This window comes from Watersipora subatra, chromosome 9, assembly GCF_963576615.1.
Source record: "Watersipora subatra chromosome 9, tzWatSuba1.1, whole genome shotgun sequence".
In the NCBI taxonomy this organism is placed as follows: domain Eukaryota; kingdom Metazoa; phylum Bryozoa; class Gymnolaemata; order Cheilostomatida; family Watersiporidae; genus Watersipora; species Watersipora subatra.
The window spans coordinates 21,156,958-21,175,731 of NC_088716.1; the positions used below are offsets into that span (position 1 = coordinate 21,156,958).

The 18,774-nt window shown below is 36.2% G+C and overlaps 1 protein-coding gene across 1 annotated transcript; it reads left to right on the forward strand.

Moving 5' to 3' along the window:
* Window positions 1-1,685: 1,685 nt before the first annotated feature.
* On the forward strand, window positions 1,686-18,598 carry LOC137403566 (large ribosomal subunit protein uL10m-like). The gene is made up of 5 exons (XM_068089522.1): window positions 1,686-1,799; window positions 8,822-9,000; window positions 10,009-10,093; window positions 12,615-12,755; window positions 17,717-18,598. The coding sequence occupies exons 1-5, from the start codon at window positions 1,689-1,691 to the stop codon at window positions 17,957-17,959; spliced, it is 759 nt and encodes a 252-aa protein (XP_067945623.1). The 5' UTR covers window positions 1,686-1,688; the 3' UTR covers window positions 17,960-18,598.
* The last annotated feature ends 176 nt before the right edge of the window (window positions 18,599-18,774 follow it).

Here is an 18,774-nt window from a genome sequence, read left to right on the forward strand (position 1 = left end):
TCTTAATTTTTCCTGTAACAGACGCCTAGCCGATCGAAATGACGTCTCATTCTCCAGTGCTTTCCTAGCCTCCCTTAAATATGTTGCTGCTAGCCCCTTTATGTACAAGCCTAACACGACCACAGGTGTTAGGCTTGCAGTCATGTTAGGCTAAACCCCACGAAGCTTCTGGCACTTCATTTAGCAAGCAGCATGTCTGAAATTTTGATATAAAGGATTCAAAATCTTCACCTGATCTACCTTCAAAGGAAAGGCCAGATCGCACCCAATCTTTTTGCGAGCCTCTACTATTCTGCATAAAATTACCTCTATAGAGTAATATGCCCACATTTACCCTTTCGTCAACATGATGCCTCCTGTGCGCTCTACTGTTATTGTCCTCTATAATTCTCTCCATCATCATCTCCTTACAAGCCATTCTCTGGTTTGCTGTCTGGACTGCCTCCGACATCTTTAAATATCGGGTATGTGCTCCTCGTTCTACTCCTGCTCCTTCCATTTCAACACTTGATCGGTCACTTGACATAACTTAACGTTTGTATCGTTTTTTGCTTTTCTTTTGACACCAGTGTGATAATTGGGTGCGGTGTAGTTAATCTACCAACTATTGAAAGGAAAACTCCCAATATGTAGGAGCCACTAACAAAGTAAAGAATGGAGAAGTGGAATTGTTGTGGCTAAGTAAACCTAGCTACTTTTTGAAGTGGGTTTTTCGAGGGTGAAAGTTAGCGTCTCAGTTATATGTTATCACTTGGAGACGTGACTTTTCCGCCGCCGCGGCTAACTGGCTATTACGTCATTGTTTAAACTTTCATAATCGTACACTCAGACCTGACCATGTTTATTAGGACAAGCATGCTTGGCTACAATTCTGTTCCGATTGGCTTACAATTTTGGTTTTATCCAAACATTCTACCAGCTTTATATCTCACATTCACCGGTAGGCCTACATGTATTTTAGTTCCTAACTGAGTTTACGATTATGAGAATTTAGACAATGACCTCGTAACTAATTATCCTTGGCGGCGGAATGCCTCGCCTCCAATTGATAACATATTATTGAGACACTAACTTTCAACCTCCAAAAACCCACTTCAAAAAGTAGCTAGGGTTACTCAATTACAACAATTCTACTTCTCCACTCTTTACTTTGTTAGGGACTCTCATATATTGAGAGCTTTCTTTTCCTAGATGTTTAAAAAGATAACTCCAAAATTGTATATTAAATACCAGTACATGTAATTGGTCAAATTCGTCTTTTGAATAACAATTAATGTTTTAATTATTATTAGGATTTAAACTTTTTGCTAGTTTAAACTAATATAAAATTTGTTTGGTCATTATTTTTAGCACTGGTTTTAAGCTTCAAAAAGTGTAAAAAGAAATTCAGCTCAATACAAGTGTATGTAAATTTTCTGAACGCACGCCGCCACCAAAAGTGAGACTCTGTATAAACCGATGTTAACACGTTTGTCTAAACTTTTTTATGTTATACTCAGGGTCATAGCGCGCATCGTAACATTCTAAACTGGAGTTATCCATGCTATTAAAGCGTCAGAAAGCCGAAAATTCTCGTCACTATTGAGAATAGAACACATGTAGACGCATCCCAAAGGTTTACCGGGGCGTTTACCGACTTTGACTTTGTTTCGGAAAACGCGTAGATTAGAAGCTAAAAGCAAAAAGCTATGGCGACTTTACCAGTAAGAGGGCTTCTGCAAACCCTGAACAATATACAAAATCGGTTATTGCCTTGTAGTGCGGCACCGTTGGTAATTCCAAAGAGAACGCGGCACAAGGTTTGTATCTGTGACTAAACAAAAACTTCAACCAAGTGTTCTTTGCTCATAGTTGAAACAAATGGTCAGTTTCATCAAAAGTAACTGTCGTTATTAACGGTCAATCTATATTTATATGTATGAGCAATCTTTAATGCGGTAATCAATAGTCATATTTTACAAGATGTTTTTCACAAGGTACCACAGCAAGTAAACTAACTAAAAACAAGTGTACAAAAAAACTATAGTCCAACTAAAAAACTAATAAATAGTCTAACTGATATAATAATGTTGGAACTGAACGCATAAAATATGCATAGAGCAAGCGCGAGGATTGATATAAGTATTGTTTAAACAAAAAGTGGGCAAATAAAAGCTCTGGGAAAATAGTTATGCATATCTATTACAACAAATTCTAGTTATGAAAACAATGTATAGGGTCTAATATAAAAATGTTAAAATAGGTAAAGCTAAATGGTGAATGGTATTGTTGGTCAGAGGATAGTAAGTGTAGTTTGAGTTTTATTTTAAAAGATTGCAGAGGAAGAGTTCTTAAATGAGTGCAAAGGTTATTAAACGAATTTAGCAGGTTACTGTAGGTAGGTAGGCAGGCAGGTAAAGCACTGTGATAGCTAAGATAAGGGAAAAACACCAGTAGTGCATGTTATTAAGTTGGTAGGTGGTAAGCGATGGTTTTTATGGGTTTTTTTAGGTCTTTGCATATAAGTCATTAAGCTTTTTTTGTAACATAAATAGTGTGTTGGCATATTATACAGGTGTTGTAGGGTAGAACACATGCAGGCCATATATAAGATAGGAATGGATAAAATTATAGTAATATAGTCTGGCAGAATCAAAGTTCATAAGATGACGGATGTTATAAAATAGACGTAGGTTAGATGATATTTTATTTGAAGTGAATGAGATCAAGAGCCATGATAAAGAGTCGTTGATGATAAAGCCAAGTAGTTTAGAAGTAGATTGTTTAAAATTGTTTTGTTAGGGTACTGTTGAATATAGAAATTGTCAGAAGGAAATTCAATGGGGGATTTACTAAGATATAGTGAGATCATAAAAATTTTTCGTAAAAGTCTGGCGATTTTTGTTTTTCGAAATAGTCAGTTGTCGTGTTTGTTGTATAAATAAAGGTCTACTCACATCAGTTGTTGCAAAAAGGAGAAGAAGCCGTCTTTCATTCTATTTCCTTATACACTGCCCAATAGGGCCTACCTTACTGCCTAATGCACGGTTTAGTGAAACATGTGATACGTGAAGAATTGCGTGATGGCTGGAAGTTTTTTCTCAAGCATGTGTGAATATGACTTCTGACAATTTTAGCTAGTTTCAATACATTTTGGACCAATTTTGACCCTCATGCATTTTTCTAGTTTTTTGAGATTTTTCTCAAACTAAAAGGATCAAAATTGGTCAAAAGTGTATTAAAACTAGCTAAAATTGTAAGGACGCATGTTCACACATGCTTGAAAAAAATTTCGACCAGTATTAACTTGAAAATAATTTAAATTTGGAAAGAAAATCACTAGTTTGTTGAGATATTACTTAAAATGCATCTGGTAAGCCATTGGGAGCAATTTTATAAGTCTGGCATGATTTTAGCCATCACGCAGCATCACGCAATTCTTCACACATTTTACAAATTTCCCTAGCTTTATTCACCAGTTTTATCTACTCACTGTAATTGCCGTGACCACCTGCAACTGCTTTGAGCTCTGACTCCAACATAGTCTGAACTCCACAAATCCCATGATACAATAAACCTTTATTATTTTGGGCCACCTCATAACTACCAATGAACACACATAGTAACTCATCGTACTTGTGAGGCTCGTTACCTGACTCGGTTAGGGTAGTCTTCATAGGCTATGCCTCTGGCTAGTCTGACCTTGTGCCTCTGCTAAAAATACTTTCCTTTTTACTGCCAGCACCATTGCCAGTGCGCGCTCGCTTTTTCCTCACCTTTAACTCCACTACTACCAATATTTTCACCATGACCACTGTCACTACCAACACTGTCACTGTGACTACCAACATTTCCAATGCTACTTGCACCAACCTCGACTAGTCTGGAAACTTTTGATTGGGTCAGTAATGACTACTCAATTTCATCTTCCGTCTTTACCACGCTCTCCCCAATAAAGGCGAGCTCAACAAGCATCCTGTAGGAATCCTGTTGAGGCATCCTGGTGAAGCCTGCAACTCGGGCTTCACCTGGGTTGCAGCTGACTGACACAGCTGAGAGTTATCAGAGACCCTTGACTGGTGCAGGTCCACCAGAGATTTTCTTCTGTACCCCAGCCAACTGCTCAATTGTCTCCCTGAATGCCTTGGCATTCCCCAATTCCTTGACTGCTGCCTCACGCTTAGCTTTTAGCCTAGTCATTTTCTCTTCAGGTTTCCTCTGCACCTCCTCGTCCTCCCTCTCAATTGCTGCTACTTTTCTCTCATAGCCATCTGTCCAACATTCCATCACTGGACACCTCAGCTAAAAAAGAGCACGCCGCCTCTGTTACAGATACTGGTCCAGCTACTGTCTCAGTACCTTTACTCACCCCGGTATGACTGTTCCCTATCGACACTTTCATCTCTCTGGTGCCTTGGCATGTCCCTCCTTGACTAGCAGTCTCTCCACCAGTTTTTGTGATGGTTTCCAATATACCTTTTTATTACAGCGTATCTACTAGTCATCACCCCCTTGGTTTCACAAAATACAAATCTCGACCTGTACAAACATTCTCAACATAATTCTCAATGTCAGACTTATTTGTCAGGTTTTGAAACCTGACATCTGAAAAGTGACAACTTAACCCAGCAGTAATGGCCCTTGACAAGAACGACCAACTGGTTTAATACCTCTGCACTCCTTAATAGGCTCAAAATTGCTCTCGTATAACGCATTTAAAACAGCTAGTAATTTTAGCTGCTTCAACTCAGTTATGCCAAAAAGGTTCGTTCTCATTCTCTTTCTCCTTTTACCACAGAAACTTCAGCATACATAGTTATCTGTTTACTTTTCAAATGAACTACCATTCTCCCAACCATTTTCTACTCGTTATCATCAGCATTTTCTAAAGCTGTTGACAGCTTCTTTAACTATAGGTTTAACCTGTTGGCTGTTGCCTCGGTTACTATCGACACCTTAGTTTTAGTATCAACCGTAAACTCCTTTGACTTTCAAAAACTGCACAACTCTCCGGCTTAGTCATTGGTCTGTAGCATATTTATCCCTAGAGCCAGAGAGTCTTACACTTCTATCCCCGCTACTGCCACTGTACTTTTCATAATGCCTAATCGTCTCTCGCTTCTCATACCGACTGTCTCTCTCATGCTTTTCCATACTATTATTCCTGTACCTACTCCATTTATATCTCACTTCACGGGGGCTTTTTCTGCCTCTATACTTCTCTCTACTACTGTTTCGACTACCATACCTCTCATAGGTACTGTCACGGCTACCTCCTATGACCTACTGCTGCTGCGTCGTCAATCATGCTTCACTTCTCTACCTTTATCTCTGTAATATTGGGATACATGACCGATACAGGATACAATGGAGGGACAACTCCACATCTCATGGCCACTGCACTTGCAATTGTAGCAAACTTGATCTCTACTACCTTCTCTACTATTTTCTCCATATCTCAAAACATACCTCTTCCTGCTATTGTCTCTATACCTCCTACTATCCCTGTCCTTGCTATACTCTCGTCTCCTTGCCCCATACCTACTAACATCACGCTCGTCACTACTACCATTATAATACTTTTTATCATTTTTAGGACTATTTTTACCACTTTTAGGCTACTTCTGGAAGAATATCTACCTCCTGAATCCTATCCTCTATTGTTACCACTTCTCCCGTACTACGCATGGCCATCGTACTCTGACACTTTCGCTACCTCCTTAATCTCACTTTTCAAGTCACCACCTCCATTCTCCGCTCTCAAGAGCCTGTCTGAATTATTCGCCATCTCATGAGCCCTTAATGCCTCATTCAACATCACCCAAGTCAAATTGACATTCTTCATCAAGTCTCTACTCACATCTCTATCTCTCAACCAGTTAACTGCCACTATTAGAGCAAGCCTTACTCTGTTAGCATTACTCAATACCTCGGCCTATCTGCTCAACTCATTGCAAGGACTCTATAACTTTTACCAAGTGCCTGTGTAGCTGTGAAAAACTTATGCCCATTCACAAACATGCTCTCCTGTCTACCATAATATTCCTATATAGTTGTTATGTTTCTGCACAGAAGCAATTAAATAGAGTATTAAATTAGAGAAATGGTTTATTGCACACTCCAGAGACAACTGATTTGATAACAGAAAACCCAAGTATTTATATGTTTGGTCATAGAAAAGCTTTGTAAAAAGCTACAAGCATTATTAATAGCTATAATGAGACAGTACTATATAATATTAGCTTGTATAAAGCTTTAGCTAAAAAGCATAATGTTTGTTGGCAAAGTACCAGTAATACTTGGCACTTGCATGACAATAGTCTTAACTGCCTCTTCATAAGTAGAATCTACACCATTTACAGTGTAAATTGAAACCTGCACCTTTCAACTACTCTGCCCAGTAGCTCTCAATAGCAGCACCGACTTAGTTTTACCTCTCATAATAAGTGGTCTGCTATTACCTTCACCTTCATAACTTCTCTCAACTGCACTCTTGATGCATAAATTAATCTCTTTTACAAATTTCTCCTACGAACCATCACCATGCTCACCAAACACCAGCTTCCGATAACTAACTCCATCACCTCACTACACCATCTATTTTACACCACCAACCAACTTTACACCTCTCTTTCTACTTTTAATTCACACTTAAACTGCACAGGAGGGGGCTGAGGTGTGTTATAGCTGGGCTGTTCTTATAGGTCCAGACCTATCAATATCAGCCTAAAGGCACAAACACACTAGGCGATATTTAGTACGATATCGCACTGCATGACGCTGGTCTCTGGTGCTATTGCAAAGCGATATCGCTAGACATTCTCTATCACAACTTTATCCATCCCGCGTGAGATGAATTTCGATTGGTTGACTTTTCCCAGAATGCAATTTAATGGCTGGTAATTTTTTTGTATCGATGTTCACCAACGTAGAGCAACAACATTTTGCTATTTAGTTACAATTGAAACGTCATCAAAACGAACACTGAATTGTTCGTAGAATTAGTAAAAGCGCACCCAGTCCTGTATGACACAACACACAAAAATTATAAAGCAACCCAGTTGAAAACCAACATTTGGGAGTCAATCGTTGCGCAGGTTGACCATCGTGAAAATAGTAAATATTTAAAATTAAAAATATTAAAATTATTAATATTTAAAATAAAAAACAGCTAAAAATTAAACTGTATACACAAGATCAAAAATTATCACTGTTAAAAATACAAGAATCGTTTTTCATCTTATTGTAGTAAACAATCCATGAAAATGAGATAGGCCTAACAACAAAAGCGGAAGTTGTTTACGTCGTTGCCTAGGAGGCGCCATATTGACTTAAATTTCTTAGCAACTCCGAAGGAACTAATGATATGGAATTTTATTGGCAGTTTGTGAGCATGCCCACGTTATCATTTGCTGGTGAATCGCTCGTGTGTTTAGGCACACACTAGCGATATCTACTCGCTCCTCACGACATGCGCGATAAAATCACCTAGTGTCCTTAGACCTTTACTCTTAAATGGTGCAGGTCTACTTCCTGCAATTTTGTTATGGACCTCGGCCAACCGTTCAATTGCTTTCCTAAATACCTTGGCATTCTCTAACTCTGCACCTCAATGTGGTTTCTCATTTTATTGTGAAAAATAAGCTCATGAAAGTTTAGTTTAGCTTTGAAATGGCTCTCATCCCAATTCATCAACTTCAGCCATCGTTTTGTTAGCAGTATGGGGACCATGCATTATCATGGTGATGCATTGCGCCTTTTTGTTGGGAGCCCCTTTAGTCTGTTTCTGTTGTCTTCTTTATCCTTGTCTAGTAGCTCACAGTAATTGCTAGAGTTGAATTTTGAAATCTATGGTTATTGTCCCATGGGATTCCTACAACACTAAGCATAGCTTTCTGTGTCATTCGCTGGGTTTTGAACCTCTTCACGGATGTTGTTCCATGCTTCCATGCAAGTGATGGCATTTTTGAGGCAGGCTCTAAATTGTACACCAAAGTCTCATCAGTTGTGACATTTCTGTTCAAAAAGATTTTCCCTGCCTTTTTAAAGCGGGCAAGACCATACCTCACTGCCATCAGATGCTGTTCTTTGCGAATATCCTTTGGAAGCATCTGGAACCCAATGAGTGCTTTATTGAATTCCAATGTTTTATGCACTATGCTAAGTATAGTATCATGAAAGATTCCTAATTTCTCTGCCAAGTCATCAGTTTCCTATATTCTATCAGCTAAGATGTGTTGTTCAATGGGTTTATGGTGTCAGAAGTTGACTTGTCCACTGGTTGAACACTCCGCCCTTCATTATAAATCTCAATTCTGCCTTCCTTGAACGCTTTACTCTCCTCATAACAAGATAACTTTGACATACAGTTACAGCCATATTGTGTCTTAATTCTTGAGTATGTATATGTCGGATGTTTGGATACTGTTTGGATACCTTCAACTTTTTCAAATCTTATTACTGCGCTCTGTTCCAGGCTTGAGCTCGCTCACAGTTTGGTGACCATGATGAGCTTTTAAAAATGAAAGAAGTTAAGTTACTGTGATGATATAATTTTTCTACCTAAGATGGTAACGCTGCAATAATCGTTTCAACTTTGATCATCTTGCTGTGAATAGCACAATAACTTTGACAAAGTTCCGGATACTGATTGTCGAACTCTCGTTTAATGATGTCATATTAAAACTGAAGTATAAATCTTGCAATTATCAGGTTGATGTCAGCTTTTGTAGCTTATAGATTCCTGCCTCATATTTAATGCCCATTGTTTACTAGGTTACTTTAGCTGTTTATTATTTACCATTTACTTTGTGTCCAATCATTTCACCCTTTTCATATGTAGGTCAATATACAACATCCTTGGCCCGGACACATAAATAGGCAGGTGTTGGTCAAAGTGACAGCTCCTATTATCAAAGAACCTTATGTAGATCCTGCTGAAAAGTGCACGAGGAGGGAGTCTTTGGTTAGCTATATGGACCAACTGACAGAATATGAGAAATTTTTGATTAGACATCAAAAGTAAGAGGTCTATTTCAATGCCTTCTAAATACAGTGCAACTTCGGTTCGTTAAATGTATCAGATCTCGAACAAATCAGGTTTCAAACAGAAAAATTGGATTGGATGCCGATTACTTTGGATGCCGAATAAATATTCTTACCACAAACAAACATCCCTTGTATATATTAAAGGCTTACTGATTTTTTGATTCTGTTGTCATTGAACAATCTTTTGTTATTTCTAGTATTCCATTGTTGTATGCAGAGGTGGTTGTATACGTCGTATTTTTCATTGCCCATTGTGTCTCAGTGCATTATTTAGTTTCATTAAAATAAAACGCACAAGCTACTTCCATACTTTTTTATTTTACATAAAATTTTGATGAACTGAGGCTGGAGTATGAGTTACCACTGGTATGATAATGCACTCTCTTTCTTTATCCATTGTTCAACTATTTATGAATAATTCAGTATACTTGTTGCCTGATTTCGCTTTATCTACTGTTTGGGGTGTTAAACAGTGTAAGAAAATGAAAAATGCTTCCTCGTTTTTTTTCATAACCACTAACATAATATTATTTTATTTTGTCGAAGTATGCCACATAAAAAAATTAGCAACTTAACAAAAGAACTTTGCATCACTTTAATTTATTAAGAGTTATTTTGATTTTGACCAAGTTGTGCAGTTCATATTCACAGTAGACCCTATATATAAGTCCCATTTTTAGGGGTCAACCTTTGATATTGGAAAGTTCGGAAGAAAATAAATCAAACATGATATTTTAGGATGATTTAAATCACAGCCTTTGACATGGAAAAAATCAAAAAAATCATCAAACATGATTTTTTTAGTAAGTTTTAAATCATTTGATTTTAATCGGCCAACCCGGATTACAACTGACAGAAAAATGCTGATTCTTTCTGATAAAATCTAAAAATTTTTGTAAGTTTATTTTTAAATTAAAAATTTAAAATGAGATGTCTCTGATTATATACTAAAAGTTACTGTTATGTAAACTTTTGCTACAGGAAGTTGCATGCGGAGAATGCTGATGGTATCATAGCTGTCATGCATCTCTCCTCGTGTCTCGCCAAGATTTTGCACCGCAGCAAGGTTAGTTTACTTTATTTTCTTACAGTAGATGAGTAAGTTGTAAGTTGCTGTATTTTCTTACAGTAGATGAGTAAGTCGTAAGTTACTGTATTCTCTTGCAGTAGATGAGTAAGTCGTAAGTTGCTATATTCTCTTACAGTAGATTTGCATTTGCCGAAAATCCCGAACTATTGAATGGTGATAGTTAGCCAAGTGACCTCATAGAATAAAGCAGTCCATATCTGGTACATATTTACTGTCAAATGGCAGCGCTGCTCCACTAAAAATGGATTACTGCTCACACAAAGTTGTTGCATGAAAACTAGGGGATGAACTGCCAATTCTGAGATATCTATCCAAGCTCCTGTCAATGGAGATGTTAACAATAGACTGCATGCATCACAGACATTGGCTTGTATTATATTTCTATTGCAAATAGAGCATCGCAGTCATTTCTTCCATTTTCATGGGATTATGTAGAAGGATGCATTCCATAAAACTGCATACTGAAGTAGCTGGACAAGTCTTGAGTGAGCTCATGGGCATTAAGGCTGACAATAGTGTGTCATAAGGAGTATTTGTTATTCTTACCTGCTGCCTTTTCTTTGTTGGCTAGTCGATCGTTGGAGAGTTAAAACTTTTAATTTAAAGATTACCTTACACAATATTTTAATAAATTTTATCAAAAAGTATTGGTATTCTTCTATCATTTGTGATTGTTTTTGATGTTAGAGGTGATCTGACTGCCAGGATATTTCAAGACTAAAATTGACAATATTTGATCGAGGTCAAAACGCTCAGATCAAGCGATAAAAGTGGGATTATGACATCTATAGTTGCAAGGAGACCAACAGAACGGAGACACGTAAAAATGCAATTTGAACGCAATAGCTGATAACCACCATAGCAATGATATCAACTAGTGATGTCATTTTGTACTGATTTTTTTCTGAGCGTTTTAATCGTGATCAAGTTTTGTCTTGATTTTAATCTAGAAACATCCGGGCTGTCAGATCACGTCATACATCAATCGCAAATGATAGAAAAATATCGATACGTTCTGATAAAAAACTTAGTCTGTAAATGTCACACACAAACGATAAGGGGCGCTTACAGCGCCTCAAGCATGCTCTACAAACTGTTTATTGAAAGGCTGATGCTAGTAATAGTATCTCACCATGCTTCTTGTTTTACATCCAGGTACTTCAGCCCTCATATAGTTGGTAACTAGCATCACTAGTGGATGTGAATTTTTTGTTGATTGTTTAAATTCTCTTCATAACTCTGTATCAGCCACTGTTGCTCTCCCGGGTTTACTGACAGCACAGTTTTTATTGCATAGACAATAGCAAATTACGTTACAGACTGGTGTTTGAATAGTATTTTTATGAAATTTCAATAAACATTAGTTTACTAGAAATACTTGGTTTTGTACAAATGTTTATGTTATGAGAATGGACAGATTCTACATATGTGTGATGCTATATAGTTATACTAGCTGTGGCACCCGGCGTTGCCCGTGTAATGGAAGAGTCTTTGGACAGAAAATTGATTTGTATTTAACATATAACAACATTTGCCATTATAACTTTCAAATTACATATCATGAGAGAAGTGTGTCGTGTAGTTGAAATAAATTAAGAGAAAAATAAAAACAACTGTAAAGGTTTTAAAACTTCGTCAAACAACTGTACCTTTCAAACTAGTAGCCTGGCATATTGCCAATGGAAAACTCCACTAAGCTAGTTAATAAGGTTAGGCTTCCAATGACGGTAAGCCATGACTTTAAGTCTGTATTGTTGTCCAGCTCAGCTGTTCTGATAATAGCTACAGCCGGATTTCCAACAGACGGATTTCCAACAGACGGACTTTGAGAAATATATATATATAGATTAATATATATATACATGTATATATATATATATAGATTAATATATATATACATGTATATATATATAGATTAATATATATATACATGTATATATATATATAGATTAATATATATATACATGTATATAGATTAAAATCACTCATTCTTTTAATTAGATTGTCTCAAGGTGATCATTTGACTAGTCCTTATTCATGAGACTATAATAGATTTTAAACAAATGTCTTCCGAGAATAGCTAATTTTTATGGACAATTCTTTAAATTCTTATTTGTGTGAAGGAAGTATTTCTTGCTAGCTCACTGCGCATTATGCACTATTGAAAGTTAAATTACCGGAGCATAAACACCGGGGCAAATTGTGGAGTGTTTGTGGAATCTGCTTCAATTCATGTTGTTAAATACTGCGGAGAAAAACAAGTGCTGGGAGGGAGTTTTAATGCAGAAATCCTGGAATATTGTAAATATATTCTAAAAACATTCAAAGGGTTGACACAATAGTTTTAACGCAAAAAGCCCCCTTTCCAGAGCTGATAACTTAAAAATTTTATGTTTCCAGATTTTGTCCAGCTCATCTATTCATTGATGTAAGTCAAAGTGTCACTCCTGTCAGTAGTCATTAACTATTACTTATCTTCACCTGCGGTTGTTGTCAGATAGCGTTGCAACGCTCAGGCTTCGAGCTGTACCCTCTCAACAGAAAGGTTGTGCATCATGCCGTGGCAGACACCAAATATGAAGTGTTAAGATCTCTGGTTGGTTTCTCAATGGCGATGGTGCTGTGCCCGAAACCAAGGGTATGTTATTTACAGTTCAACCTCATCAGATAATTCAGGATTAGTGTTATTGTTGGTCAACTAACTTTTATAACAGCAGCTCTGATTGGTCAGTAGTCTATATAAGATGATATTATTAAGTTTGTTAGTAGTGTTATATGAGTTTCTAGATAAGGTTACACGTAACAGCCACCAGTGTGTTTGTGCACCTCATCACATGTTCAGCGAGGTAAAATTGTTGCAGTTGCTATCTCACAATCAATCCAGCTTGGGGAGGTTGACTAAATAAACTCACAGGTCCTAATGTTAGAGGTTCTTCTGTTGCAGTTACTACACACGCAATCAGTTATCTCCATCACAGTTGATCTTTGATGATTAATGATGATTGATTTAAATCATGATTTTTTCCATAAAAAGATCATGATTTAAATCAACGATTTGAATCATTTGATTTTTTCATGCCAACCCTGTCTTAAACCTCACATGCTGTTCAAGACCATAACTCATAAACATAAATTTTGGAGCTTGGGTGGTCCGCTGTCTCTGTTTTATTGCTGTCATTCTAGAAAAACTGGTAATAATTTTATTAGTCTCATGAACCAATAAATAATTCTGCTGTACAACTGAAGGGGTCAGCCTACAATCGGTCAATAGCGTTTGCCAAGTCTGCCATAATGAAAACTTTGGAGTTAGAAAGAAAATGGACTTGGATACGCTGGCTATGCTGGCTTCGATACGCTGGCTGCTATTATGTCGTATGATGTTGATGAAGGCGGTTTTCATCGTTCATCAGAACATTTTGAAGTCTGCGGATCAAGTTTTAAACCACCTTATAGGCGGCTCTACATACAATTTATCGGATTTAGACCTTGATGACTTCGAATCAGAGTATAGTTCTGATGATTGTGACGGTCGATCTTCTCAGGTACACCATCGCTAAAATCATGACAGCCACTACAACAACAATGTGAGAATTAATTGAACATTATCGATGTAACTGAGTCATTATTAGTACCATTTTGTGGACACTTTTCTACTGATCACTTTCTATTATGGGTTAGTAATAATCAAACATAATGAATGTCAAAGTGGCAGTCTAATAGAGGTGGCATTGTAATAGAGGTGGCGTTTTAATAGAGGTGGCATTTTAATAGAGGTGGCGTTTTAATAGAGGTGGCGTTTTAATAGAAGTGGCATTCGATTAAAGGGTGATGCTGTATTGTTCAACCCTTGCTATATAGTAGCCTTCTATTAGATGTGGTGTTCAAATAAAGTGACACTCAAATAAAGGTTTTTATGGTATATTTGAAAGTCAATTTGTGACACTGAGATGCAAGTAATTGAGGACTATTAATACATGTATATTAGTTTTGTTGCAAATGACAGTTAGAAGTTATATTGTGTGGCTGAAAAAGTCAGGCTGGTGTATAAAAAGTAGGTGTAGAACAAAATGAGAGAACTTTTGGTATAAAAGCCTTTGCATAAACATACCTCTTTGGTTGCGGATACGGTGCAACTGTAATTAAATGGTTGATGAGCGCCAAACGGCTTCAAAGTGTGAGCGTCAGATGGCACTTCACTGAACAAGTAGTGATGGCTTGGATCGGAGAGTTGGAGATTTTTTTGGAAGGAGGCAAGACACAATCCTACATTTTTTTTATCTAATATTCATTTTCTGTAGCAGAGAAAGGTAGTTAAACGCTACATGTGTATGTCATATAATTTATTTGATTTTAGTGGCTAACAGTTGTCTCATTTCAAGTTTTTTGTTTGATGATTCTTGTATGGCATAATTTGGAAAACATTTCTATTTGCGATGAAATTATTGCTAACAAAGTCATGTATATATATTTTGAAAACATATGTTTTTAAATTTCTTTTTGTTTTACCTAATAATGTAACAAGCACTAGCAGCAGCAAACAACAAGTTCATGAGTCAAACTAGACGGTCAGCATCTCCTGTGTCACAGTATCCAGCTGTACACAAATCTTCCACTATATCCTTTCAATAGATAAAAACATACAGCAGTATGTTGAACTGCTGCAACTCAATTAAAACAGATAAACTTTTATTTATGAAGTGGAATTAGGTGAGGTTTGATTCTGACTCTTCTAGCCTTGTCTCTTTTATTAAAGCTTTTGGATTTGTACAACCAATAAGTCAGTGGACGTCAGCAAGAATGATTATAACTGAGAATAACAAGAATTGTAGCATTTATAGAAATACTAGCTGTATGTCTGGCATTGCCCGGGTAAGAAAAGTCTGCACAGAAAATTTATTTTTATTTAACGTATAACAATAGTTTCCATTCTAGCTTTCAAACTTGATATCATGAGAAACGTGTTTTGTGCAATTTAAATAAACTAGAAATTCCACTGTCATACAGCCCACAACCAAAAAGATATTGGAAAAAAAGAAAAGGTACTGCTGGTTGAGAAATGCAATATTAGCAGTCAAATGACGCTGCAGTGCAATAGGATAACTACAATGGTAGCTGTAATGTACTGGGTGTGGGTGTTATTATATACAACAAACATCAATAATGAAAGGAAAAGATTATATGTTTATATCTCTCCCCCTGCAATAGGAGAAATGCAATATTGGCCAATATTAGAAGTAAAATGCACTGATATTATTAGAATAACCAATATTATTAATATAGTAATAATATAAAACCAATGCACAATTTTGTTTACATTTCAAAACGTCATAGCTTCACAATACCAAGAAGTTGTGATATTTATATAGATTTTTAGAAAATATGTACTACGTAGTCATTGTTCTGTAGTCATCCAAACTTATAATTACATGTAAATATTGTAACTAGAAATTCCACTTTCATACAGCCCACGACCAAAGTGATATTGGGAAAAAGAAAGGGTACTGATGGTTGAGAAATGCAATATTAGCAGTCAAATAGGATAACTGCAGAGGTAGCTGTAATGTACTGGGTGTGGGTGTTATTATATACAACTAATAGCAATAATGAAAGGAAAATATTATATGTTTATATCTCTCCTGCAAAAAGAGAAATGCAATATTGGCCAATATTAGAAGTAAAATGCACTGATATTATTAGAATAACCAATATTATTAATATAGTAAAAATAGCAAACCAATGCATAATTTTGTTTACATTTCAAAACGTCATAGCTAACAATATCATGAAGTTGTGATATTTATATAGATTTTTAGAAAAGCTGTACTACGTAGTCATTGTTCTGTAGTCATCCAAACTTATAATTAATTATTGTAATAATCTCATAAGAACCGTTAAAAATATCATCGTCATTTCATTTACTTATACTGCATTGGACATCAGTTAGAATACGAACGTACTCAAATGTGTCAGCAAATGAAATTGAAAATTAAAAAAAAAGAAATCGGCAAGAATGAAACGATTTCTGTACTCCTATGTTAATTGCCGAAACCTTCGGCAATTCGACAATGCTATAGACTGGTGAAAAGTGCACGTTTTTTTCGTGAAATGCGCAAGACTTGATCGTTCTATTCTCTGTCGCTCGGCGTTTCAATTTCCGGTCTTAACTTTTATTAAACCAAGCTTTTCAAGCGTTTTGTGGCGATTTTCGTCCAAATTAATCTGTATATTTGTGTATAATCCGATCAGATGGGTTAGTTTTAGAAATTTGCGGTAACCTTTCAAAGGCTTAGTAACATATTTGAATAGGTTTATATGCGTTTTGTATCATTATTATACTTAAACGACTTTACTGAAAAATAGTTAAATTTGTTAATAGGATTTCTTTGCAAGGGTTTGGTGACGGCCGTTAACGGATAATTTTTTGGGAGTTGTGTGCACATGTGCATTTATCATAAATCTCCCAATCAATCGTTTCACTCTTGTTTGGTCGTGGGATAATTTCTTAAGAATCGTTAGAAAAAAATATCATCGTCATTTCCTTTACTCACACTGCGTTGGACATCAGTTAGAATACCAAAGTACACAAAAGTGTCTAAAATGTCAGTTACTTTGAAATCGGCAAAAATGAAACGATTTCAGTACTCATACGTTAATTACAGAAACCTTCGGCAATTCGAAAATGCTATAGACTGGTGAAATGTGCACGTTATTTTCTCGTGAAATGCACACGATTTAATCGTTCTATTCTCTGTCGCTTGGCGTTTCAATTTCCGGTCTTAACTTTGATAAAAGTAAGGCTTAGCAAGTTTTAATAACGATTTTCGGCCAAATAAATCTGTCTATTTGTGTATAATCCGTTCAGATGGGTAAGTTTTAATAATATGTCGACACTTTTCAAAGACTTGGTAATATATTTAAATAGGTTTGTATGTGTTTTGTATCGTTATTATACTTAAACGACTCCACAGAAAAATGGTTAAATTTGTTGATGAGATTTCAAGACAAGGGTTTGCGACTTTGTTGATGAATAATATTCGTAAGTTGTGTGCACATGCATTTATCATAAAAACTCTCAAACTTCGCTCCCGCTCGTTTGGTCGTGGGATTAAGAGAAAAAATAAAACACATATAAAGGTTTTCAAACTTTGTCAAATGACTGTAACTTTCAAACTTCATATCATGAGAGACGTGTTTTGTGTAGTTGAAATAAGTTAAGAGAAAAATAAAAACAGCTGTAAAGATTTTAAAACTTTGTCAAACAACTGTAACTTTCAAGCTGTTAGCCAGTCATATTGCCAATGGAAAATTCTAGTAAGCTGCTTAATAAGATAGGCTTCCAATGGCAGTAAGCCATGACTTTGCAACTTGACTATGACTTTGACTATTCTAATAATTACTATAGCCGGACAATCAAACCTAGAATACACATACGGACATACTTTGTACTTTGAGAAATATATATATATATATATGTATATAGAATAGATAGTACAAAACTCACCAGCATAGTATTATTATGTTAGGGAGTTTTGTACTCATATCTTTATGGATGCATAGCAGTCTCTAGTTATCACTTATGTACCTGCTGCCTGTTGACAGGTGAAGGACATGATGGCAGCGTTGGAAAAGATACCTCATCTACATCTTATGTGCGCCGTGGTTGAGGGCCAACTGCTTAGTAAAACTCAGGTAGAAACATACGCCTCCTATCCGGACAGACTTTCCATGATCGCACAAACTTCTTCCATACTCAATGTAGCCTCACAAACTTGTAAGCTCTTAACAGCTCATCAGGAGCAACTTGTGCGTAATTTGGAGGTGTACAGCCAGCCAGACTCTTGACTTCTCTTACCGTCACCATGAAACTGTGTTAGTGCTTACGCAGCAGATATTAGGACAGATTGTCTTTTGTATATCGGTGTGGAAGATAATACAAGTTGGCATTTGTGAAGTTAGACTTCTTTAAAATACAGAATGTTCGTTATTCCGCCAGTAGTCCTGTTGAACATGCAGAAGTCTTTATTAGGAGTTTTACCAATGCTCCAAACATGCAAAAATTGATAAAAGATATCATAAATTTCTCATTTTCGTAACCGTTACGATAAAACAATTTTATTGGATTTAAGGTTTAATTTTTACTAGTTTTATCAACTCAGAGCTTTGGTCCAGTTTTATCTGCAGATGATAAGGATTTCATTGGAATGACTATCCAACTAGTTGTAACTGAATTTTGAAACCAATTTGATATTGCATTAATGGCTTAGATCATTGTCAAGAGTAAGGGAATGTGTCTCATCCATTTGGTTTTTGTCGAGATTCTGCAGTATTTTGTAGGCAGATTGCTCAAAGCTTCTGAAGATGTGATTGCGTCAAATTTTAGTTGATTTTCACAGAAAGTATTGGTTTTTTGTCTATCAGTTGATATGTTTTTTGTTGTTTTAGGCGATCTCATTGTCAAAATATTTGAAGATTAAAATCCTTTGCTAGAACTGGAAGCATTGTTACAATTCTGTTCGTCAATAAAACGTGTCGATGCAATAATTCAGTAAATGCCGATGCGCGATCTAGTAATTGAGTAAAATCCCTAACGACAAGCATCTTCGAGTTCACAGACAACGCGTTTTATGAGCGATAACATTTATCATGACCTATATAAA

What these genes read in the sequence shown, in the direction of transcription:
- LOC137403566 (XM_068089522.1), top strand. Translation starts at nt 1,689, where the DNA reads ATGGCGACTTTACCAGTAAGAGGGCTTCTGCAAACCCTGAACAATATA. An exon ending in CAAAGAGAACGCGGCACAAG is followed by an intron (nt 1,800 to 8,821) that starts GTTTGTATCTGT and finishes TTTCATATGTAG; the next exon opens with GTCAATATACAACATCCTTG. An exon ending in TGCTGTGCCCGAAACCAAGG is followed by an intron (nt 12,756 to 17,716) that starts GTATGTTATTTA and finishes GCCTGTTGACAG; the next exon opens with GTGAAGGACATGATGGCAGC.